The sequence below is a fragment of the Podarcis melisellensis genome (genome assembly GCF_964234715.1).
Source record: "Podarcis melisellensis genome assembly, chromosome: 7".
NCBI lineage: Eukaryota > Metazoa > Chordata > Lepidosauria > Squamata > Lacertidae > Podarcis > Podarcis melisellensis.
The window spans coordinates 86,699,090-86,725,261 of record NC_138539.1 but is presented as its reverse complement, the minus strand read 5'-3'; the positions used below and the strand labels follow the sequence as shown (position 1 = coordinate 86,725,261).

Sequence of the window (26,172 nt, the reverse complement as noted above, 5' to 3'; positions counted from 1 at the left end):
TAGTCATTCACAATTTTCCATAGATATCAGGGGGAAATAGGAATATAGAATTATAAACATGAATATAAGCAAATTCAGTTCCCCATGTGGACTCTGAGTGTCACTGTTGGACAACATGGGAGCAGCCATGGCTCAGCATTTCTGAGACTCTTGGAGTAGTCTCGCTCTCTTAACATTTCAGCCGAGCAGAAAGGAAAAGCTTTTATTTTAAAAGCTGCTCAAGAAAGGGAGGCTCTCAGTTTCTGTTATCTCAAATAAGTATACTGGGAGTCTTGAAAACTGTACTGAAAGCAGGAAGAAATCAGGAAAGGCAATGGATGTGATGGAAGTAAAGCAGGCAGAGAGAACAAGGAAGATCATCAGGAGGCAAGTACTGTTTCTATTCATATTTTGGTCTGTGTTCTTCTGCCAGGTGGGGTCTGAGCAGGTTCAGTATTCAGTTCCAGAGGAAGCAGAGCAGGGCTCCTTTGTGGGGAACCTTGCTAAAGATCTGGGGTTAGATCTCAGAGAGCTGTCAAAGCGCAAGCTTGGTATTTCTTCAGAAAAGCAATTCTTTGATCTGAATGAACAAAATGGCAACCTGTATGTGAATGAGAGGATAGACCGGGAAGAGATTTGTGGGGAATCATCCACTTGTATCCTCGAACTGGAAGTTGTGGCACACAATCCTTTGAATATTTTCCACATAAATATTTTTATCCAGGACATTAATGACAATGCCCCACATTTCCGGAATGAAAATATTGAGCTTAAATTGAGTGAGTCTACTCTGCCAGGAACTCGATTTGCTCTAGGAAATGCTGAAGATAAGGATATTGGAACAAATTCCCTGCAGAATTATCGATTGAGCTCAACTCCATATTTCAAGTTGGAAATTCAAAATAGCAATGATGGCGGCAAATATGCAGAATTAGTATTGCAGAAACAACTGGACAGGGAAAAGGAACACACGCACCACATGGTCCTTACAGCCATGGATGGTGGAGAACCTCCAAAAACCGGAACAGCCAACATATTGGTAACAGTTATTGATATTAATGACAATGCCCCTGTTTTCACCCAGACAACATATAAAGTAAGCCTGAAGGAGAGTGCACCCAAAGGAACCTCTGTGCTTCAAGTCAAAGCATCTGACAGTGATGAAGGGTCAAATGCTGAGATCACTTATACTTTCAGTGACATCGCAGAAACAGCTGAGCAGAGGTTTCATCTGGATCCCAGAGAAGGAACAATTACACTTATAGAAAGTGTTGATTTTGAGGACAGACAAAAATATGTGATGATAATTCAGGCAAGTGATGGAGGAGGATTGGTGGCACATTGCAATGTGGAGATTGAGGTTCTTGATGAGAATGACAATGCTCCAGATGTGATCCTTACATCCGTGTCCAGCCCAGTTCCAGAAGATGTCACATCTGGAGCTGTGATTGCTCTCATTAAAGTTCAGGACAGGGATTCTGGGGAGAATGGAGAAGTCACCTGTCACCTGAAAGAACTTGTACCTTTTCTGATAGTCTCATCTTCGAGTAATTACTTCAAGCTCCTCATAGATGGTGCCCTTGACAGAGAAAGGACTCCCGAGTATAATATTACAATCACAGCCACAGACAAAGGCACACCTCCACTCTCCACACACAAAACCATATCAATACAGATCTCAGATATCAATGATAACCCACCAGCCTTTGACAAATCTTCCTACACTGCCTACGTTCCAGAGAACAACCCATCTGGAGCTTCAATTTTCCACATCAAGGCCTCTGACCCAGATCTGGATCGCAATGCCAGAATCACTTACTCCATCCTTAACAGCAACATCAAGGACCTGCCTCTCTCCTCCTATGTCTCCATTAACTCTGAGACCGGGATCATCTATGCCCAGCGCTCCTTTGACTATGAGCAATTCAGGGAGTTTCAGATTCAAGTGAAGGCCCAAGATGGAGGTTCTCCACCACTCAATAGCAGTGCCACAGTGACAGTATGTGTTTTGGATCGAAATGATAACGCTCCGCAGATCCTGTACCCCTCACAATCAACAGAGGGCTCACCTTTCTTTGAGATGGTGCCTCGGTCAGCTGAGTCGGGTTATCTGGTGACAAAGGTGGTGGCCGTGGACTCTGATTCGGGACACAATGCCTGGCTCTCCTTCCATCTCCTGCAGGCCACAGAGCCCTCACTCTTCAGCATTGGCTCCCACACAGGAGAGGTGCAAACAGTCCGAGCATTACTTGAGAGAGATGCTGTGAAGCAGAGGCTGGTCATCCTGGTGAAGGACAATGGGCATCCTCCTCTCTCAGCCACCACAACTTTGAGCCTGGTGTTTGCTGAGAACTTCCAGGAGGCTCTTCCAGAAATGAACTCCCAACCAAATGACTCAGAATATCAGTCTGATCTACAGTTTTATTTGGTATTGGCCTTGACCTTGGTGTCCTTCCTGTTCCTGGTGACGGTGATTCTGACCATTCTGATGAAGCTTCGAAGCTCAAGGAACCCCACTTTCCTTCAGTGCTTTGTTCCTGACCCTCATTCAAAGGCTGGTGCCATATTCCCACCCAATTATGAGGACGGAACTTTGCCTTATTCCTACCAGGTCTGTCTGTCCTCTGAATCCCGGAGAAATGAGCTGACATTCCTGCAGCCGACTGTCCAAATAGCAGAGAACATCCTTTGCAATGGCAACTCTGACATTTCTTTGATGGTCAGTGGAGGTAATTTAATTTCTGAAAAGGAAAATGACAGCACGGTGAGTTATATTGCATGTTCCTTATAGGGAATTTGGTGTTATCACTTGTTTGAGAGTTTAATTGTAAACAGTGGATGTTATCAAACTGGCACCCCAGAGAATTCAGACCATGTCATCAGGGAAGTAGGTAGTGAGTAGTATTGAGCTGCTACTGCTGTAGAACAAACTAATTGGACCTTCCAGCAGCTATTGAGGGGCAGCATAGCAGGGTGGCGGAGGCTCTGTCAGAATTGTCCAGGTACACATCTGCATGGTAACTCGGTGTCGTGCTAAGATCACAGAGTGGTGCAGCATGGCTGAGTGGAGAGAATGATATTTTCTTATTATTATTATCTTTGCAGTACAAATGCAATTGAATATGTAGCTATTTTCACATTCTGTCCTTTAAAAAATTTACAAGAAGAAATACCAAAAAGTCTTTCATAGAATATTCTTTAAATAAGTTGGTAAATTTCTTAGTAATTGGTAAAGTTTTCAACTGAATTTTAGGAAGTGTTTGTGGAGCTTTTTATGGGTTGGATTATTTAATGAGAGTGAAGGATTAATTAATCATTAAACGTTTTAGAATAACTTGATTTGGTTCTCATATATACAAATAATCTTACATAGCATTTGGATATTGTGTTCCTGTCACAGAGACAGCTTGGGATCTGGGTCTGATGAGAATAGCACAACATATTAAGTGGTGGAGCTCTGATGGAAGCTATCAGTTGTACAAGCATTTCTTAGGTCCTGTGACTGCATGCTGTTTGTAGAATGAAAAATGCTCATGTACAACCTGTGTAAAAGAGTGACATCAAAAGGGAGTTTCTCTTGGCATGATTTCTAGAGATGTTGTATACCACTCTTTGTGCGGGGGGTAGTGGTGGTGGGGACTATAGAATTATTTTAAATAAAAAATTAAATAATATGCACATATCCCCCCGCTTCCAAGATATGTATATACTGGAAATGGTCCCTGAATTGACAAATACCCTAAACCAAACATGACCGTATCATGAACCCGAAACTATCCCCTGCCCCCCCCCCCGGCTCTGGCCAGGTCCTGTATTCTCTTATACAGTAATACCTCGGGTTACATACGCTTCAGGTTACATACGCTTCAGGTTACACACTCCGCTAACCCAGAAACAGTGCTTCAGGTTTAGAACTTTGCTTCAGGATAAGAACAGAAATCGGGCTCCAGTGGCGTGGCAGCAGCAGGAGGCCCCATTAGCTAAAGTGGTGCTTCAGGTTAAGAACGGACCTCCGGAACGAATTAAGTACTTAACCTGAGGTACCACTGTATATTACTGATGTCCAGTGTGGATGCAATCCCAAAGTACTGGCATTCCTTTCCTTGGCATTTGCATTAGAGATTATGACAAATTGTAACAGTTGTAGTGAACACTTTGTATGTAAGGATGTGTGGATGTGGAGCGTGTGGTTAGTATTTCTACTTATACCATCTCCAGTCATGCTTCCATACTCTAGAAATATAGGGGACAAATGACTATTGACTGACAGCTACCAATGGTAGATGCCCTTTTAACTCTTTGGCATGGAATGTTTTCTTATGGAGAGTCAATCTGGCCAAGACATACATCTGCACATCCTGTAATTGCTGTACTTTAAAGCTGGGTCATGTTCACCACCAGTGTATATTCCATTAAGAAAGATGAAGACTAATGTTAAAATAACATTTGTTGGCATTATCTAGTGGATAATTCAGTGTCTTGTCCCTCCTGCTAATGGCCAAATTGAGTTTTAGCAGTTTAATCTTGTAGAACAAGAAGCACAACAACTCTATGATTCTATGATTCTATAAGCTCTCCAACGAAGATGGCTGAAAACCACCTACCTCTGCTGTTTAACAAGCCCTTTTAATAAAGCTCTCTTCTGAGTTTGACATCCAGTTTTCACATGTGTGCTTCTAAGCTACCATTGAATGTTATCCATCCACAGTAGTGATGTTTGTGATAAGCTGGAGCTGTGGATGAGGCAGCGGTGTGGCTGGGTCTGTATGCTTCTGTCAGCAACCAATCTAGCATTCCTGCTGGTGCACCTGCATGGCCCTAACCTTGCCGTGGCTGAAGCCCAGCCCTTTCCAGATAAGCAGTGGCAATAAATTACAGAGAATGTGGCCATTTTACTTCTTTGCTCTGTGCAGTAATACCTAGTGTTAGAGTGTTCAAGGCGCTTCACATATAGTGCTGTGTGACTCTTACAATAATCCAGAAAAGTAGATCAATGTTGTGATATTGGGGTAGGGGGAGAGGCTGCATTCAAATTTGTGGGGAATATTGTATTAGTTATTTTCTCTCCATTTAATGGCAGCATTTCTGTCCAGTTCTTTTCACTGTGGTACCTGCTCTGCTAAGGAACTGTGGTTTTTGACTGATATACCAGCAAGTTCTGCTGAATTTCATGCACACCAGTGTATTTGGTATCACACAACAATGAATGTCATTGGCTAATACCGCAACTCTGTCAGCCTTTCTGCACATGGATGCTTCTGTTTCCCCATGAAAACAGCAGGAAAGAACTGTGTGTCAGCATATCAGTTTCCTCACTTTACAACTACAAACATTACACTGACACCAAGAAAATAAGAAGTACCAGAGGCTTACTATTCTTTTTTCTGCATCCAAAATGAATCTTTTGAATATCCAGCAAAGAACATTGCTGAGAAAGTTCCATATTTCAGAATTCAATTCATTCCAGAATTTCCAGTAATGGGGTAGGGCAAGAACCCTAAACACACTTGTCTTTCCTGCTCCATTTCAGTTTGTTTACAACAACAAACGTTGTCACTCTTCTTTATCCTTAGTGGGTAAATTTGAAGGAAAAACATAAAGAATATAGAAAAATATACATAGTTATCCTAGCTATATCTTCATTTATAATATTTATAATATTATAATATAATAGTACAGTGAAATGGTGTTTATTTAATTTTCAAAAGTGAAGTTTTTGCAGTTTGGGCTTGAGCCTCTGGGTGTCACTGTTCACCAGAACGGTGCAGAAATGTGAAATCCTGCCCATTTGAAGTTGCCTTTCCGTTAAACACAAACGCAAAATATCTGAAGGAACAAGCTGCTTCTCAGTGCAAAGAAGAAATGGAAGTGCATTTTCCTTAGAAAAAAATTGGATACAGCATCTTTTGAACCAGAATCTAAGGGCCTTTAACCTGCTGCAAGGATGGAAGGAATTCAGAGGCTGTGGAATTGCAGAAAGGGAATCTTCCAGTGCCTTTTCATGATGTTTTCTTGGAAGGCAGTTTCTGGGCAGATCCACTACTCCATTCCAGAAGAGATGCACAAAGGCTCTTCCGTGGGGAATGTTGCAAAGGACCTGGGAATGGATGGCAAGCTGCTCCCAAACCATGGACTGCGCATTGTTTACCCTGTAGGTATGATTCAATACTTTTCTTTGAATGCCAACAATGGCCATTTGCAGATATCTGAGAGAATAGATAGAGAGGAAATCTGCAGAGAGGCAGAGAAATGTTTGTTGAAGTTTCAGGTTCTTGTTGAAAGCAAACTGAAGCTTTATGGAATTGAAGTGGAAATTACAGATATAAATGATAATGCTCCCCACTTCCCTCTATGGGAACAGGAGCTGGAAATCAGTGAGGCATCTACACCTGGATTCCAGGTTCCTCTTCCCGAAGCTCAAGATCCAGATTGGGGGATAAATTCGGTGCAGACCTACCAACTCTCAGGCAGTAGCCATTTTGCTTTGCATGTGCAAACAGAAGAAAATGGTGCCAGACTTGCTGAACTTGTGTTGGAAAAGTCACTGGACAGAGAGGAACAATCAGCTTACGATTTGCTTCTCACAGCTACTGATGGAGGTGATCCTATCAGGTCTGGCACATTACAAATCCACATTGTTGTCCTTGATGCAAATGACAATGCACCAGTTTTCAGCCAACCTCTCTATGAAGTGAGTATCAATGAGAATATTCCCAAGGGGTCCATACTTTTGACAGCGAGAGCGACTGATCTGGATGAAGGAATCAACGGAGACATTAAATACTTTTTCCAAAAAATCACAAAGAGAGACTCCCAAATGTTTGTCTTAAATTCCACAACAGGTGAAATCATCCTTATTGGGAATCTTGATTATGAGGAATCATCTTTATATGCATTTGAGATACAAGCCAAAGATGGAGGAGGCCTGAGTGACAGATCAAAAGTTGTGATATCTGTTACAGATCTGAATGACAATGCACCTGAATTATCAGTTAACTTTGCCACCAACACCATACTTGAAAGTTCACCATCCCAAACGGTAATTGCCATTTTAAATGTCCAAGACCGAGATTCAGGAATCAATGGGGAAATCACATGTTCAATCCCTAGCAACCTCCCTTTTCAGCTAAAGAAGTCCATGGATAACTTTTACAGTTTGGTGACTGATGGTGCCCTTGACAGGGAACAGGTGTCGGTCTTCAATATTACTGTCACTGTTACTGACCATGGAGTCCCCCATCTTTCTGCAGTCACAGTTATCACACTTCATGTTTTAGACACAAATGACAACCCACCCCTCTTTGAAAAAACAGACTATACTTTCTATTTTGTTGAGAATAACCAAAGAGGAGCCATGGTCTCTTCCTTAAGAGCAAGTGATCCAGACTGGGAAGAGAATTCCAGAATAACATATTCCATCACTGATGACCAAAGAGGTGACTCCCGCCTCTCCTCCTACCTCTCCATTAACTCTGAGACGGGGGTTATATATGCTCTGACCTCCTTTGATTATGAAGAGTTTCGAGACATTCGGTTCCATGTAAAGGCCCAGGACGGAGGCTCTCCATCACTCAGCTCCAACGTCTCGGTGACTCTCTTCATCCTGGACCAGAATGACAATGCTCCCCAAATCCTTTACCCTTCCCCTCCCACTGACGGCTCCACAGGGATAGAGCTGGCCCCTCGCTCCTCTGAGCCAGGCTACCTGGTCACTAAGGTGGTGGCCGTGGATGCGGACTCTGGCCAGAATGCCTGGCTCTCCTACCAGCTGATCAAGGCCACCGAGCCAGGGCTCTTCACTCTGGGGCTCCACACGGGAGAGATCAGGACGGCCCGCTTCTTTCTGGAGAAAGATGCCCTCAAGCAAAGCCTGGTGGTTTTAGTGAAGGACAATGGGCAGCCACCTCTCTCTGCTTCAGCCACTCTGACTGTGGTGCTGGCTGACACCATCCCTGCAATCCTCTCAGACCTGAGCAGCATCTCAGCTCCTGTAGAGCCTCCGTCTGACCTCACCTTCTACCTGGTCCTTGCAGTGGCTTTTGTCTCCTGCTTGTTCTTTATCTTCCTCTTCGTGTTACTGGCCATCAAGTTGCACAGATGGAGAAATCCTCAGCTGCTTGAGACGGGGAGTGTGAATTTCAGTGGCGCTCCCATCTCACAGTTTGTGGGGATTGATGGAGTCCGAGCATTTCTGCACTCCTACTGCCAGGAGGTTTCTCTCACTACAGACTCTAGGAAGGCAAATTATTCCAATACTCTGAACAATAAAGAAGCTTGTGAGGCAAAGGATCCTATCCTACCTGGTGAAGATTTAAACTTGAACAATGAAGGCTTAATCATAGTCCAGGTGAGCAAACAATACTGGAGGTTATTATTATACATACCATTTTATTTGATATTTATTAGTAACACCACAGTTGTTTTTTCAGTATTTGTGTTTCATGCTATAACACAGACAAATTATTTTACTCAATTACATTTCTTATCTTTGCTGTTATATTGCCCAGCAGTAAAATGACTCTCTGATCCTCATTGCCAAGTATATACTGTATTAACGTGTGCATAGTAAGAATAATCATGCGTTATACTTATACACTTGTTTGACTGATATTCTAGCATCTGCTGAATCGAGAAAAATGAAAATAACATACTAACTGAATATTAACTAAGATAGATTATTTAGTGCATTTGTGCAATTAGTTTTAGGCTGAATCTTCTGGCTTTTCCATTAGTAAATGTCATGTGGATTCTCATGTTCTCTGCCGGGATGGGTAGGGCAGAAGGAAAATCAAAGATGTAAACTGGCAGAAGAAAACACTCCCATATGCAAGGATTAAAGTGAATCATCTGTATTATGGACCATGAGTGCCTCTACCACTTTCCAAACCTCTAAAAGGATAAGATCAAAGACAGGGAGGTGTGTGGATAGGAAAGACTCTCACATAAGACTTGGCAGAGACAGAGCTGTTTCTTGTAATGGCTTTGAAAGGCCAAGCACCAGGGCCGGCCCACCCATGAGGGAAGGTGTGGTGACCACCTTAGGCGGCAGAGTCCTTCAGGGCAGCAGATCCTGATGTCAGTTCCTGACGTAGATCTTCACTCACCCCATCTTCCCTGGTGGGGAGGGGGTGCCATTCTGGGGTCTGTCTCAGGTGCCAAAATGTACTGGGCCGGCCTTGCCAAGCACTGCTTGGCTTTTTGCTACATACAAAACTATTCCTGGAGAAAATATACCAGAACTTTCTTGTCACTAAATATGGTAATTAATTATCTTCTGACAGATAAACCTTAATCTCTGCTGTTGAGCCTCTTCCAGAAAATGCACATTCACTCTTTTTGATCTCCTGTGTTTATCTGTGGCAGCTTTATGTTTTAGAAGTGCTGGCAGCGCTCCTCCCCCATTCTTCTGAGGAAAATTTTATCTTTTCTGAATACCGGTACTTTTTCTACTGCACTCACAATTAAGCAAGCACCTTCAATCCCTTACTAGGCCTCATATTAAACCTTGCTAAAAAAAATTAAAAACTCCAGTATATATGCAATGCTGGAGGGCACAGTCCTGATTATATGATTTTTAAAAAGTTCTTAAATGCCATGAATATGAGCTGTTTGTTCCTAAAAACTGGGATGCGTCGTTCCTGTGGTGTGTTTGTCTGAGATGAAGTAATCCCTAGAAGTTATTTTCTCTAGATATTACTACACAGTAAATGTGGATGGATGTTAAAAACTCACCCAAAGGCAAATGTGAACACTTTGCAAAGAGGCTTAGACATATCTTATGCTGTGAAAGAGCTAAAGACCTGCCAATCATTAAGAATTCACTGTATAGTTAACTTACAGTATAATGGTATACATACCTACTCAGACGTGCTTAATGGAAACAGGATGGCAGATGAGGCTTTGGTTTAGGGTTGGCATTGGGGGAAAACAGGTTCTTGTGCCTTTAACAGATGTATGGCAGACAAAAATTCAAGAGGTTGAGCCTTTCCTAGTATGGAAATACAATTATGGGAAAAGTTTCACCATGACTGTGCTCACTCTAATTTTGTGGTATGCCGTGCTCCCCACAGCAGCCATTTTGTATTATGCCATGCACCCATGGCAGCCATTTTGTGACTTGCACCCACAGCACTCTCTCAGAATTAAAAATGTGCCCACTGGTCCAGAAAGACCGATGGCGCCTGGTGTAATTGCATAGCAGGCAAACTGTCAGGTTTCTGAGGTGGCAGCAACTAGAGTGAGGAAAGGTGAAGAGCAGGCCTTCAGCCTGGCAGAACCACCTCCCCCACTTCCTTGCTGAGGAGAAATGAGCAGGCCTTGGGAATGAGGCTTTATAAAATGGCGTGAAGCTGTACTGGTTCCCTGACCACCTGAATTTATATTTTTGCCTAGATGGGGAAACTACAATACTTCTGGTGGACATGCTGCCATGTGCCTCCCTGCCACAGGGGACATATATCTGAGATATATTTGGCAGGTATTCATGGAAGGGACGTGGAACTCCCTGCCCTGGAAAGTCCTCTGGGCCTCCTTCCTGATGGAATTTCACTGCCTGTTGCAGGACTTTTTATTCCAATAGGCATTAATCCTTCCTTGAAGCTGGATATTCTTGACTGTATCCCAAATATAGACTTTTTTTTTAAAAAAAAATCCATACTGACTCCATGGCAGGATTGTTGAAGTGACTATTATTTTATCTGCAAAGTCTGAGGTAAATTACCATAGTGTACAGAATCCAGATTTATTCTTCCAAAAGAACTCTGCCAAATTCTTCTTTATATATTTGGGGGCAAATGATAAAAAAGAAGACAATTTATTTACTGCTGCTGCAATACTATCACTCCAAATTCTAGGGTGGTTTGAGGGGAGCACCACATGTTCGAAACAAAGGGAAACAGAGGTGTGAGTGACATTTATTCCTTCCTGTATAATATGCAAAGCAGGGCTAGGCACAAGGATCATGGAATGATGGGTGATTCTAGCAGGTGAAATTCTTGCATTTTATCATAGTGGAGACACGTGTTCTCACTTCAAATATTAGAATTATAGAGTTGAAAGTGACCTCAGTAATCATCTAGTCCAACCATCTGCCAATGCAGGAAATTCACCATTGCTGATAATCTCTGTTTAGAACTTCTAATGAAGAAGAGTACACAACTTAATGGATGCAGTCTGATCCACTTTCAAGCAGCTCATGCCTGCAAAAGGTTCTTCCTAATAGTCTAAATACTTTTTCTTGCAATTTGAATTCTTTTTTTGTTTCCCCTTTTTGGACACATTAGTTTGACAATATTCTTCTTAAACTGTGGTGCATGGAAATGGGCACAGTACTCTGGGTGAGGTTGTCTGACCAAAGCAGGATATAAATATACCATTACTTCTCACAAACTGGACACAGTATTTATGTTGATGTGAACTAGAACTGCATTAGCCTTTTTAGCTGTTGTGTCGCACTGCTGGCTCATATTTACCTTGTGGTCTACTAAAGCCCTAGTTCCTTTTCACATGTACAACTGTCAAGCCAGGTATCACCCATCCTAGATTTGTGCACCTGATTCTTCCTACCTAACACAGAGATTTAAATTTATCTCTATTGAAAATTGTTTTGTTAAAAATGTCCCCTTTCTGCATCCAGTCATGATCCAAGTATTATTAGCTATTATTAGCCATGAGGGAACTGCTTTCTATGAGTAGACCCTATGCAGTTGGGATCTAAGTGAGAAGCCATGTAGGTTGAGTTTATGCAAGAGGAGCGTGTTCAGTTTATGTGGGTAGGACCTGCGTGATCAGCTCACTCATTACGCCCCAGCTGCATAGAGACTGTTTGGAGGAAAGCAGCTCCTAAGCAAGAGGCATGCTATTTAGAAGACTTCTGAGTCACTCGGTTTTCTTGTGCTTCGCCAGCTTTCACCACAACTCAAATGGCATCCATCTAGGCTTCTGTTTCTGATGTTTCAGGTCTCCACTTCAGCAGGAAGCAGAAGAGACACTGGTGTTTATTATCTTACCTTCTACATGGTGCCTACTTAAAAGCATACCTCATAGAGGCCATCTGAATACATGTAGCCACATTTCTAGATATGGGTTACCACATTTCTAGATATGGGTGCTTATGGAATCACGGGTGGGATTTCAGATAGTTGTAGTCACACCTCCCAGTGGCCATGATGTGAGATATGTTCATTTGAGAATATTGTTGGTTAGCTATAAATCAAAGAAGTGACTGAGTTGATGGCCAAAGTCAAATTGAGTTGACTTCAGAGAACAACCAAGCCTCCAAAAGAAGAGCTGTCAGTGATAAAGTCATAAGAAGATAATGTAATACAACAGCAAACTGGAAGTATCTGGGATAGATTATTGAAATTGTTTCCCCACTTCAATGGAGACTTAAAAAATTCAAATCTGCTACCTCAGAATGTAATGGTGTGAAAACAAAAGCGCCTTCTTGATACCCTCGATACAGCTCTTGTTTCAAAACACCAGTTTCAGATTATTATGGTACTAGAATGAATAGCTATCCTCATGATGGGAAGGGTGCAAGTCTTAGTTCTTGGACATTTTAGTTCCATTAATCTTGTTCTGATTATTGGCTTTCACTGAAAAAAGCTCTGCAGTTCTACTTACTGGATTTAATGGAAACTTCTCATCTTAAAGTTAGTCAGCCTAAGAGCCTGAGGAATTATCAAATGGGAACTGAAGAAAGAGAAGCTGGACACATGGGATTACTGAAGGCAGAGAAAGATGGAGAGGAAAGAGGGTGCATGATTGCTTTTCAAGCAGCCCTGTGGAAGCAGACTTTCTGTGATGCAATCCCCTGCATCTAAGAGCTACCTGTGAAAGACAAAACCACGTGGACAGGGAAGTCCATGAATTTTGCACACACAATATGCAAACATGGTTCTATCAATCATAGGCAGCCCCCAAGCAAGTCATATCATGGGGAAAAATCACACAGATGTAACTGCATGTGAAGGCCACTATTGAGAGAGCTGGCTTTGTGGTCAAAAAACACAGTCAAATAAAGAATTGAAGCGCTCAGAAAATATAGGGTTGGAGAAGGAAATGGTTGGGAAAGGGAGGGAAGAATGAGTAGAAAGGTGCTCATGACAGACCAGCATACATAGATGAGCAGAGCTGGATTGTATATATCATAGTATAATCACCTGCCAGATCCTTGGTTATATGCCTATAATATTCAGTATTCAGGTACAACTAAGACTGGGAGTAAACTTGAAAACACCTGAGGAAAAAGTACCTATTGTGGGGTTTTTAAGGACAAAACTGGCTTTTATGAGCTATATATCTATTAATGTGTTGAACAAAATGACCAGTCAATTGAAATATCCTGATAATACCATAAAGAATAGAAGGAGTTATGGAAGAAAATGTATAGTATTTAGGATTCCAAAATAAGGCTTCTGCAGTTTTGTATTGAGCCTCATGATGTCGCTGTTCACCAATAAGGAAAAAAAATTAAAGATCTAGCCTCACAACCTTAGCTATTACAGTGCAGCACACAATAACTGACGCGAGGCTGAACATGACAGTACAGAAAGCAAAACTGAAGTAAGTTTTGCTTAGAAACAATTTGACTATTTTGAACTGGAACTAGGAGCAGAACAAAGGGAACACCAGAAACCAATATTACAGCTTTTGAACAGAACCAGCATTTTTTATCCTGGTACAAAATCATGGAAGAAACCCAGAGACTCGGGAGTTGCAGAAAAGGAATCCTTCAATGCCTTGTCATGGTGACTATCTGGAAGGCAGTTTCAGGGCAGATCTGCTATTCCATTCCTGAGGAGATGCAGAAAGGTTCTTTTGTGGGGAATGTTGCAAAGGACCTGGGAATGGATGGGAAGCAGCTTTCAGACCATGGACTCCGCATTGTTTCCAGTGTAGGTATGGTTCAGTATTTTGCTTTGAATGTCAACAATGGCCATTTACAGATTTCTGAGAGAATAGATAGAGAGGAAATCTGTGGAGAGGCAGACAAATGCATATTGAAGTTGCAGGTTTTTATTGAAAGTAAATTAAAACTTTATGGTATTGAAGTGGAAATTACAGATATAAATGACAATGCACCTTGGTTTCTACCAAAGGAATGGAAAATGAAAATCAGTGAGACATCAACACTCAGAGACAGGTTTCTTCTACCCAAAGCTCAGGATCCAGATCTAGGGATAAATTCTATACAAGATTATCAACTTGCAGGCAGTAGCCATTTTTCTCTGCATGTGCAGACAGGAGAAAATGGGGCAAGGCATGCTGAGCTGGTGCTGGAGAAACTTCTGGACAGGGAAGAGCAACCAGTTTATGATCTCATCTTCACAGCTACTGATGGGGGTGATCCAGTGAGATCTGGTACTGCTCAAATCCATGTGATTGTTCTAGATGCAAATGACAACGCACCGATTTTCACGCAACAGATCTTTGAAGCAAGCATGAATGAAAATATTCCTAAAGGGTCGATAGTGTGCACAGTGAGAGCCACCGATATAGATGAAGGAACCAATGGAGAGGTAAAATACTCCTTTGAAAAAAACACAGAGAAAAATTCTAAAATGTTTCTACTGAATTCAACAACAGGAGACATTACCCTTGCAGGAAGACTTGATTTTGAAATATCATCTTTATATGAATTTGAGGTACAAGCCATTGATGGTGGTGGTCTAAGTAACAGATCAAAGGTTGTTATCTATGTAAAAGACTTAAATGATAACGCACCTGAAATAGCAATAACCTTTGTACTCAACTCTGTGTCTGAGAACACACCAACTGGAGCTGTCATTGCCATTTTAAATGTCCAAGACAGAGATTCAGGAGTCAATGGGGAGGTTATATGCTCAATTCCCAATAGCCTTCCTTTCCAACTAAAGAAAACAATGGACAACTTTTACACTTTAGTGACAGACAGAGCCCTTGACAGGGAACAAGTGGCGACCTATGACATCACTATTACAGCAACTGATAATGGGACTCCGACATTATCAACCTCTGCAATTATTTCACTGCAGCTGTTAGACACAAATGACAACCCCCCATTCTTTTTACAGTCAGCCTACACCTCTTATCTTCTAGAAAATAATCCAAGAGGAGCCTCAGTCTTTTCCCTGAAAGCAAGTGATCCAGACTGGGAAGAAAATGCCAGAATAACATATTCCATCACTGATGACCAAAGAAGTGACTCCCACCTCTCCTCCTACCTCTCCATTAACTCTGAGACGGGGGTTATATATGCTCTGACCTCCTTTGATTATGAAGAGTTTCGAGACATTCGGTTCCGTGTAAAGGCCCAGGACGGAGGCTCTCCATCACTCAGCTCCAACGTCTCAGTGACTCTCTTCATCCTGGACCAGAATGACAATGCTCCCCAAATCCTGTACCCCTCCCCTCCCACTGATGGCTCCACAGGGATAGAGCTGGCCCCTCGCTCCTCTGAGCCAGGCTACCTGGTCACTAAGGTGGTGGCTGTGGATGCGGACTCTGGCCAGAATGCCTGGCTCTCCTACCAGCTGATCAAGGCCACCGAGCCAGGGCTCTTCACCCTGGGGCTCCACACGGGAGAGATCAGGACGGCCCGCTTCTTTCTGGAGAAAGATGCCCTCAAGCAAAGCCTGGTGGTTTTAGTCAAGGACAATGGGCAGCCACCTCTCTCTGCTTCAGCCACTCTGACTGTGGTGCTGGCTGACACCATCCCTGCAATCCTCTCAGACCTGAGCAGCATCTCAGCTCCTGTAGAGCCTCCGTCTGACCTCACCTTCTACCTGGTCCTTGCAGTGGCTTTTGTCTCCTGCTTGTTCTTTATCTTCCTCTTCGTGTTACTGGCCATCAAGTTGCACAGGTGGAGAAATTCTCAGCTGCTTGAGTCGGGGAGTGTGAATTTCAGTGGCGCTCCTATCTCACAGTTTGTGGGGATTGACGGAGTCCGAGCATTTCTGCACTCCTACTGCCAGGAGGTTTCTCTCACTACAGACTCTAGGAAGGCAAATTATTCCAATACTCTGAACAATAAAGAAGCTTGTGAGGCAAAGGATCCTATCCTACCTGGTGAAGATTTAAACTTGAACAATGAAGGCTTAATCGTAGTCCAGGTGAGCAAACAATACTGGAGGGTATTATTATACATACCATTTTATTTGCTATTTATTAGTAACACCACAGTTGTTTTTTCAGTATTTGTGTTTCATGCTATAACAGACAAATTATTTTACTCAATTACATTTCTTATCTTTGCTGTTATATTGCCCAGCAGTAAAATGACTCTCTGATCCTCATTGCCACGTATATACTGTATTATGGTATGTAAAAATATAAGTGATGCTATGCAGCATTTTAACGAACATCAATATTATGGGCACCATCCATGGGAGAGATAAGCACATGCTTAAGTTCCTTCTCCAGAAATCACTAGGTCTCAGAAATGCTTTTCTTTGGCCGAAATGTACCATATAGTTGTAGGATATTTTGGAATGTGTGCGTGGTAAGAATAATCATGCGTTATACTTATACACTTGTTTGACTGATATTCTAGCATCTGCTGAATCGAGAAAAATGAAAATAACATACTAACTGAATATTAACTAAGATAGATTATTTAGTGCATTTGTGCAATTAGTTTTAGGCTGAATCTTCTGGCTTTTCCATTAGTAAATGTCATGTGGATTCTCATGTTCTCTGCTGGGATGGGTAGGGCAGAAGGAAAATCAAAGATGTAAACTGGCAGAAGAAAACACTCCCATATGCAATGATTAAATCAAATCTTCCATATGATGGACCCCTACCACTTTCCAAACCTCTAAAAGGAATTAGATCAAAGACAGGGAGGTAGGTGTGTGCATAGGGGAGACTCTCACATAAGACTAGGCAGAGACAGAGCTGTTTCTTGTAATGGCTTTGAAAGGCCAAGCGCCAGGGCTGGCTCACCCACGAGGGAAGGTGTGGTGACCACCTTAGGCGGCAGAGTCCTCCAGGGCAGCAGATCCTGATGTCAGTTCCTGACGTAGATCTTCACTCACCCCATGTTCCCTGGTGGGGAGGGGGTGCCATTCTGGGGTCTGTCTTAGGTGCCAAAATGTACTGGGCTGGCCTTGCCAAGCGCTGCTTGGCTTTTTGCTACATACAAAACTATTCCTGGAGAAAATATACCAGAACTTTCCTGTCACTAAATATGGTAATTAATTATCTTCTGACAGATAAACCTTAATCTCTGCTGTTGAGCCTCTTCCAGAAAATGCATATTCACTCTTTTTGATCTCCTGTGTTTATCTGTGGCAGCTTTATGTTTTAGAAGTGCTGGCAGCGCTCTTCCCCCATTCTTCTGAGGAAAATTTTATCTTTTCTGAACACCGGTACTTTTTCTACTGCACTCACAATTAAGCAAGCACCTTCAATCCCTTACTAGGCCTCATATTAAACCTTGCTAAAAAATAGTAATAAAAAATCCAGTATATATGCAATGCTGGAGCACAGAGTCCTGATTTTTGTTCCTAGAAACTGGGATGCATCATTCCTGTGGTGGGTTTGTCTGAGATAAAGTAATCCCTAGAAGTTATTTTCTCTAGATATTACTACACAGTAAATGTGGATGGATGTTAAAAACTCACCCAAAGGCAAATGTGAACACTTTGCAAAGAGGCTTAGACATATCTTATTCTGTGAAAGAGCTAAAGACCTGCCAATCATTAAGAATTCACTGTATAGTTAACTTACAGTATAATGGTATACATACCTACTCAGACGTGCTTAATGGAAACAGGATGGCAGATGAGGCTTTGGTTTAGGGTTGGCATTGGGGGGAAACAGGTTCTTGTGCCTTTAACAGATGTATGGCAGACAAAAATTCAAGAGGTTGAGCCTTTCCTAATATGGAAATACAATTATGGGAAAAGTTTCACCATGACTGTGCTCACTCTAATTTTGTGGTATACCCTGCTCCCCACAGCAGCCATTTTGTATTATGCCATGCACCCATGGCAGCCATTTTGTGACTTGCACCCACAGCACTCTCTCAGAATTAAAAATGTTCCCACTGGTCCAAAAAGACCGATGGCGCCTGGTGTAATTGCAAAACAGGCAAACTGTCAGGTTTCTGAGGTGGCAGCAGCTAGAGTGAGGAAAGGTGAAGAGCAGGCCTTCAGCCTGGCAGAACCACCTCCCCCACTTCCTTGCTGAGGAAAAATGAGCAGGCCTTGGGACTGAGGCTTTATAAAACGGCGTGAAGCTGTACTGGTTCCCTGACCACCTGAATTTATATTTTTGCCTAGATGGGGCAACTACAATACTTCTGGTGGACATGCTGCCATGTGCCTCCCTGCCACAGGGGACATATATCTGAGATATATTTGGCAGGTATTCATGGAAGGGACGTGGAACTCCCTGCCCTGGAAAGTCCTCTGGGCCTCCTTCCTGATGGAATTTCACTGCCTGTTGCAGGACTTTTTATTCCAATAGGCATTACTCCTTCCTTGAAGCTGGATATTCTTGACTGTATCCCAAATATAGACATAAAAAAATACTGACTCCATGGCAGGATTGTTGAAGTGAGTATTATTTTATCTGCAAAGTCTGAGGTAAATTACCATAGTGTACAGACTCCAGATTTATTCTTCCAAAAGAACTCTGCCAAATTCTTCTTTACATATTTGGGGGCAAATGATAGAAAAAGAAGACAATTTATTTACTGCTGCTGCAATACTATCCCTCCAAATTCTAGGATGGATTGAGGGGAGCATCGCATGTTCGAAACAAAAGGAAACTGAGGTGTGAGTGACATTTATTCCTTCCTGTATAATATGGAAAGCAGGGCTAGGCGCCAGGATCATGGAATGATGGGTGATTCTAGCAGGTGAAATTCTTGCATTTTATCATAGTGGAGACACATGTATTCTCACTTCACATATTAGAATTATAGAGTTCAAAGCGACCTCAATAATCATCTATTCCAACCATCTGCCAATGCAGGAAATTCACCATTGCTGATAATCTCTGTTTAGAACTTCTAATGAAGAAGAGTACACGACTTAATGGATGCAGTCTGATCCACTTTCAAGCAGCTCATGCCTGCAAAAGGTTCTTCCTAATAGTCTAAATACTTTTTCTTGCAATTTGAATTTTTTTTTTGTTTCCCCATTTTGGACACATTCCAGTTTGCCAATATTCTTCTTAAACTGTGGTGCATGGAAATGGGCACAGTACTCCGGGTGAGGTTGTCTGACCAAAGCAGGATATAAATATACCATTACTTTTCACAAACTGGACGCAGTATTTATGTTGATGTGAACTAGAACTGCATTAGCCTTTTTAGCTGTTGTGTCGCACTGCTGGCTCATGTTTACCTTGTTATCTGCTAAAACCCTAGAATCTTTTCACATGTACAGCTGTAAAGCCAGGTATCACCCATCCTAGATTTGTGCACCTGATTCTTCCTAACTAACGCAGAGATTTAAATTTATCTCTATTGAAAATTGTTTTGTTAAAAACGTCCCCTTTCTGCATCCAGTCATGATCCAAGTATTATTAGCTATTATTAGGCATGAGGGGGCTGCTTTCTATGAGTAGACCCTATGCAGTTGGGACCTAAGTGAGAAGCCATGTAGGTTGAGTTTATGCAGGAGGAGTGTGTTCAGTTTATGTGGGTAGGACCTGCGTGATCAGCTCACTCATTACGCCCCAGCTGCATGGAGACTGTTTGGAGGAAAGCAGCTCCTAAGCAAGAGGCATGCTATTTAGAAGACTTCTGAGTCACTCGGTTTTCTTGTGCTTCGCCAGCTTTCACCACAACTCAAATGGCATCCATCTAGGCTTCTGTTTCTGATGTTTCAGGTCTCCACTTCAGCAGGAAGCAGAAGAGACACTGGTGTTTATTATCTTACCTTCTACATGGTGCCTACTTAAAAGCATACCTCATAGAGGCCATCTGAATACATGTAGCCACATTTCTAGATATGGGTTACCACATTTCTAGATATGGGTGCTTATGGAATCACGGGTGGGATTTCAGATCGTTGTAGTCACACCTCCCAGTGGCCATGATGTTTGATATGTTCATTTGAGAATATTGTTGGTTAGCTATAAATCAAAGAAGTGACTGAGTTGATGGCCAAAGTCAAATTGAGTTGACTTCAGAGAACAACCAAGCCTCCAAAAGAAGAGCTGTCAGTGATAAAGTCATAAGAAGATAATGTAATACAACAGCAAACTGGAAGTATCTGGGATAGATTATTGAAATTGTTTCCCCACTTCAATGGAGACTTAAAAAATTCAAATCTGCTACCTCAGAATGTAATGGTGTGAAAACAAAAGCGCCTTCTTGATACCCTCAATACAGCTCTTGTTTCAAAACGCCAGTTTCAGATTATTATGGTACTAGAATGAATAGCTATCCTCATGATGGGCAGGGTGCAAGTCTTGGTTCTTGGACACTTTAGTTCCATTAATCTTGTTCTGATTATTGGCTTTCAATGAAAACGCTCTGCAGTTCTACTTACTGGATGTAATGCAAACTTCTCATCTCAAAGTTAGCCAGCGTAAGAGCCTGAGGAACTATCAGATGAGAACTGAAGAAAGAGAAACTGGGCACATGGGATTACTGAAGGAGGGAAAGATGGAGAGGAAAGAGGATGCATGATTATTTTTCAAGCACAGCCCTGTGGAAGCTGACTTTCCATTATGCAATCCCCTGCATCTAAGAGCTGCCTGTGAAAGACAGAACCACTTGGACAGGGTTGGGGGGGAAATCACACAAATGTAACTGCATGTGAAGGTCAAATAAAGAATTAACTCTGAGAAGGAAATGGGAGCGGGAGGGAAGAATGATTAGAAAACTGCACATGATAGATCAGCATACATAGATGAGCAGGACTGAATTGCACATATCGTAGTATAATCACCTGCCAGATCCTGGTTATACAGTGGTACCTTTAGTTACAAACGCCTCATGTTGAAAACGCTTCAGGTTACAAACTCCGCTAACCTGGAAGAGTTACCTCGAGTTGAGAACTTTGCCCCAGGATGAGAACGGAAATCGTGTCCTGGCGGCGCAGCAGCAGCAAGAGGCCCCATTAGTGAAAGCACACTTCTAGTTAAGAACAGTTTCAGGTTAAGAATGGACCTCCGGAACAAATTAAGTTTGTAACTAGAGGTACCACTGTATGCTTATAATATTCAATATTCAACTAAGACTGGGAGTAAACATGAGAACACCTGAGAAAAAGTACCTATTGTGATTTTTTTTTAAAGGACAAAACTGGCTTATATGAGTTATATATCTATTAATGAGTTGAACAAAAAGATCAGTCAACTGAAATTTCCTGATAATACCATAAAGAATAGAAGCAGTTATGGAAGAAAATGTATATTTAGGATTCCAAAATAAGGCTTCTGCAGTTTTGTATTGAGCCTCATGGTGTCGCTGTTCACCAATAAGGAAAAAAAGTAAAAGATCTAGCCTCACAACCTTAGCTATTAGAGTGCAGCACACAATAACTGAGGCAAGGCTGAACATGACAGTACAGAAAGCAAAACTGAAGGAAGTTTTGCTTAGAAACAATTTGGCTATTTTGAACTGGAACTAGGAGCAGAACAAAGGGAACACCAGAAACCAATCATTAGAGCTTTTGAACAGAACCAGCATTTTTTATCCTGGTACAAAATCATGGAAGAAACCCAGAGACTCGGGAGTTGCAGAAAAGGAATCCTTCAATGCCTTGTCATGGTGACTATCTGGAAGCTAATTTCTGGGCAGATCCGCTATTCCATTCCTGAGGAGATGCAGAAAGGCTCTTTTGTGGGGAATGTTGCAAAGGACCTGGGAATGGATGGGAAGCAGCTTTCAGACCATGGACTCCGCATTGTTTCCAGTGTAGGTATGGTTCAGTATTTTGCTTTGAATGTCAACAATGGCCATTTACAGATTTCTGAGAGAATAGATAGAGAGGAAATCTGTGGAGAGGCAGACAAATGCATATTGAAGTTGCAGGTTTTTATTGAAAGTAAATTAAAACTTTATGGTATTGAAGTGGAAATTACAGATATAAATGACAATGCACCCTGGTTTCTACCAAAGGAATGGAAAATGAAAATCAGTGAGACATCAACACTCAGAGACAGGTTTATTTTACCCATAGCTCAGGATCCAGATCTAGGGATAAATTCTATACAAGATTATCAACTTGCAGGCAGTAGCCATTTTTCTCTGCATGTGCAGACAGGAGAAAACGGGGCAAAACATGCTGAGCTGGTGCTGGAGAAACTTCTGGACAGGGAAGAGCAACCAGATTATGATCTAATCCTCACAGCTACTGATGGGGGTGATCCAGTGAGATCTGGTACTGCTCAAATCCATGTGATTGTTCTAGATGCAAATGACAATGCACCGGTTTTCACACAACAGATCTTTGAAGCAACCATAAAGGAAAATATTCCTAAAGGGTTTATAGTTTGCACAGTGAGAGCCACCGATACAGATGAAGGAATCAATGGAGAGGTAAAATACTTCTTTGGAAAAAACACAGAGAAGATTTCTAAAATGTTTCTACTGAATTCAACAACAGGAGACATTACCCTTGCAGGAAGCCTTGACTTTGAAATATCATCCTTATATGAATTTGAGGTACAAGCCATTGATGGTGGTGGTCTAAGTAACAGATCAAAGGTTGTTATCTTTGTAAAAGACTTAAATGACAATGCACCTGAAATAGCAATAACCTTTGTACTCAACGCTGTGTCTGAGAACACACCAACTGGAACTGTCATTGCCATTTTAAATGTCCAAGACAGAGATTCAGGAGTCAATGGGGAGGTTATATGCTCAATTTCCAACAGTCTTCCTTTCCAACTTAAAAAAACAATGGACAATTTTTACACTTTAGTGACAGACAGAGCCCTTGATAGGGAACAAGTGGCAACCTATGACATCGCTATTACAGCAACTGATAATGGGACTCCAACATTATCAACCTCTGCAATTATTTCACTGCAGCTGTTAGACACAAATGACAACCCCCCACTCTTTGTACAGTCAGCCTACACCTCTTATCTCCTAGAAAATAATCCAAGAGGAGCCTCAGTCTTTTCCCTGAAAGCAAGTGATCCAGACTGGGAAGAAAATGCCAGAATAACATATTCCATCACTGATGACCAAAGAAGTGACTCCCGCCTCTCCTCCTACCTCTCCATTAACTCTGAGACGGGGGTTATATATGCTCTGACCTCCTTTGATTATGAAGAGTTTCGAGACATTCGGTTCCGTGTAAAGGCCCAGGACGGAGGCTCTCCATCACTCAGCTCCACCGTCTCAGTGACTCTCTTCATCCTGGACCAGAATGACAATGCTCCCCAAATCCTGTACCCCTCCCCTCCCACCGATGGCTCCACGGGGATAGAGCTGGCCCCTCGCTCCTCAGAGCCAGGCTACCTGGTCACTAAGGTGGTGGCCGTGGATGGAGACTCTGGCCAGAATGCCTGGCTCTCCTACCAGCTGATCAAGGCCACCGAGCCAGGGCTCTTCACTCTGGGGCTCCACACGGGAGAGATCAGGACGGCCCGCTTCTTTCTGGAGAAAGATGCCCTCAAGCAAAGCCTGGTGGTTTTAGTGAAGGACAATGGGCAGCCACCTCTCTCTGCTTCAGCCACTCTGACTGTGGTGCTGGCTGACACCATCCCTGCAATCCTGTCAGATCTGAGCAGCATCTCAGCTCCTGTGGAGCCTCCATCTGACCTCACCTTCTACCTGGTCCTTGCGGTGGCTTTTGTTTCCTGCTTGTTCTTCATCTTCCTCCTCGTGTTACTGGCCATCAAGTTGCACAGGTGGAGAAATTCTCAACTGCTTGAGTCGGGGAGTGCGAATTTCAGTGGCGCTCCTATCTCACAGTTTGTGGGGATTGACGGAGTCCGAGCATTTCTGCACTCCTACTGCCAGGAGGTTTCTCTCACTACAGACTCTAGCAAGGCAAATTATTCCAATACTCTGAACAATAAAGAAGCTTGTGAGGCAAAGGATCCAATCCTACCTGGTGAAGATTTAAACTTGAACAATGAAGGCCTAATCGTAGTCCAGGTGAGCAAACAATTTTTGATAAACAATGTTTTTGTTTTGTTAATATCAGAATATATATCCCACCAGCCTCTGCTTTCTCATTATATTCAGAGCTATGCCAGTCTTCTTTTTATTCCTTTCAGCCCCCCCCCTTCTTTTAGTCATCACTGGATATGTGATCCTTCTGTGAAGGATCTTCTTTCATCAAATCTTTATCTTGATGCGTCAGATGACCAATCTTTGCCTCATTCGTGCTACTTCGGACTGCTGGTGGGGGCTCATAAAACAGAATGCTCCTCTATAAGAAAACATAGTTCCCTACATGTTGCAAACAATCATGCCTGGGAGACAGTTATTAGCCTGATTCCTCTCACCTAGTTTTTATGTGGAAGTGTATTTCCTGACCAGTATTGATCAAGACTTCAGTATGTGGGTTCCAGTTTAATTTACGGATGGATTTGGTGCATTCTTAATTGTTTTAGATTTGACTGTTGTATTTTGTTTTTATATCATTTCTGCATGACATTTCCAAACGTTGGGATGGATGGATAGACAGCTGGTATATGAATAAATGAGTATATAAATGTAAACAGCCACCTATCTTGGTACTGGCAAGACATAGGTTTACTGCCTCGGTGAGCACTAGAAACTAGGGGCCTATGAGAAGTCAGTGTCCACTCCAGTCATTCAGGCAGACAAGCTCTTAAACGGGAAGCAAACTGATTCATTTTTCTTTTTTTTTTCAAGCAGCTTGTACACTACAAATACCTACTGTGGTCTGCATGGACAGATAGGTTAGTCAAACATCTAGTCAGCAAGTAACTTTGGTGGACTTGTTTGCATGTCCATGGTACTTCATAGGGATGTCTCTGATAGTAAGTAACCCCTTTCCACTACACTCCCTCCAGAAAGCTGATATGTATTGATATTCCCATTGCCAAAAGGCTTGTTATGTCATTTTCCAAAAGCAGTTACGGTTTTACTTAACCTTTTATTGACTGAGATATTATTGATGTTTGTACATTTTAGAATGATAAGATAAGGAGACTTAATTGGGGAGGGGACTGTGGGAATAAAAAAGAAAAAATGCGAGCAATTGTATGTAAGATTGGTTGCATTATGCTCCTTATAACTTGGAACTTTCACCCTGTGTCAGAAAACAACAGCAACTTTTTTTTTGGGGGGGGGGGTGTTTCTACCCCAATGAGATTTCCAATGTAAGGTGAGGGTAGAATTTTGAATCCAGGAAATATATGTGCCTGTGGTGTCAGAAGAAGAGTGCTTGACAATGTCCAAACATCCCAAGCTGGACAACACTTATTTGTGGGATGTGTTTCTGACCCCATTAAGAAACTCACAAGAAAACGGTCCTGGGATAGAGAGATGTCCCCAAACAACATCATATGGCTTGTGCCAAGTTATTCACACAGCTGTAAGTGGTAGGGGCTGAACTTTGGAGATATTGTAGGGGTGACCATTTGTGACAATGTCCTGGAAGTCCATTAATTGCCTAATGAAAACTACACTGGAGCGGGGAGGGGATGCTTTGATTCACACAGAATTGTATGAGAGAAACCGGAAATGATTTATTACTTAGGAACATTGTGGGGGGAAATGGTGCTTGGAATAGTTGCATTGCATTATTGTAAATACAAGTGGTAAAATATTTTGATCACATTAATCAAATGCACATTGGTTAGTTTGGTCTTTCAGTATTTTATTTCTTTACAGAAACTTTTTAAACAGAATAATGCAAAAGTATAGAGATATTAATGCTATGTTTAAACTGGATGAAAGACAGATAGCAAATAACATAATAATGTATTACATGTTATCTATTTTATAAAGAGTGCAGCTAGCTTTAGTCCAGGTCCTATGGGAAGATTTTAAATATAAGTTCTCCCATCTTTTTTAATCACTTTAATTCAGCGAGGACCCAGTTTTCTTCAAATTAATTTCAAGCATAAAATGGGGTTCATCAGTACCGTTAGCTAAACCTCCCTGCCATTTCTTCCCCTTTTCAAGTAAAAAAAAGCCCTTTTGTGTGGGGTGATGGTAGTAACTGTCAATGGGCAGAGGTAGGAAAGTCCTAACCTTGAACCAGAAATGATGTTCCTGAGTATGCACAGAAGTGGAATTTCCTGCCAGAGAGCATG

The 26,172-nt window shown here is 42.1% G+C and overlaps 2 protein-coding genes across 2 annotated transcripts; both read left to right on the top strand.

Moving 5' to 3' along the window:
* Positions 1 to 245: 245 nt before the first annotated feature.
* Positions 246 to 24,394, top strand: LOC309374829 (uncharacterized protein; the record flags this gene model as incomplete). Its single annotated transcript, XM_081920003.1, has 3 exons — positions 246 to 2,743; positions 5,999 to 8,326; positions 21,524 to 24,394. Exons 1-3 carry the CDS (start codon positions 314 to 316, stop codon positions 24,392 to 24,394), a joined length of 7,629 nt encoding a protein of 2,542 aa, XP_081776129.1. The 5' UTR covers positions 246 to 313.
* LOC309373527 (protocadherin gamma-A6-like) lies at positions 13,823 to 16,025 on the top strand. Its single transcript, XM_081917817.1, is given in 2 exon segments — positions 13,823 to 15,849; positions 15,852 to 16,025. Coding segments are annotated over 2 exon segments (2,070 nt in total). The 5' UTR covers positions 13,823 to 13,829; the 3' UTR covers positions 15,902 to 16,025.
* Positions 24,395 to 26,172: the final 1,778 nt, after the last annotated feature.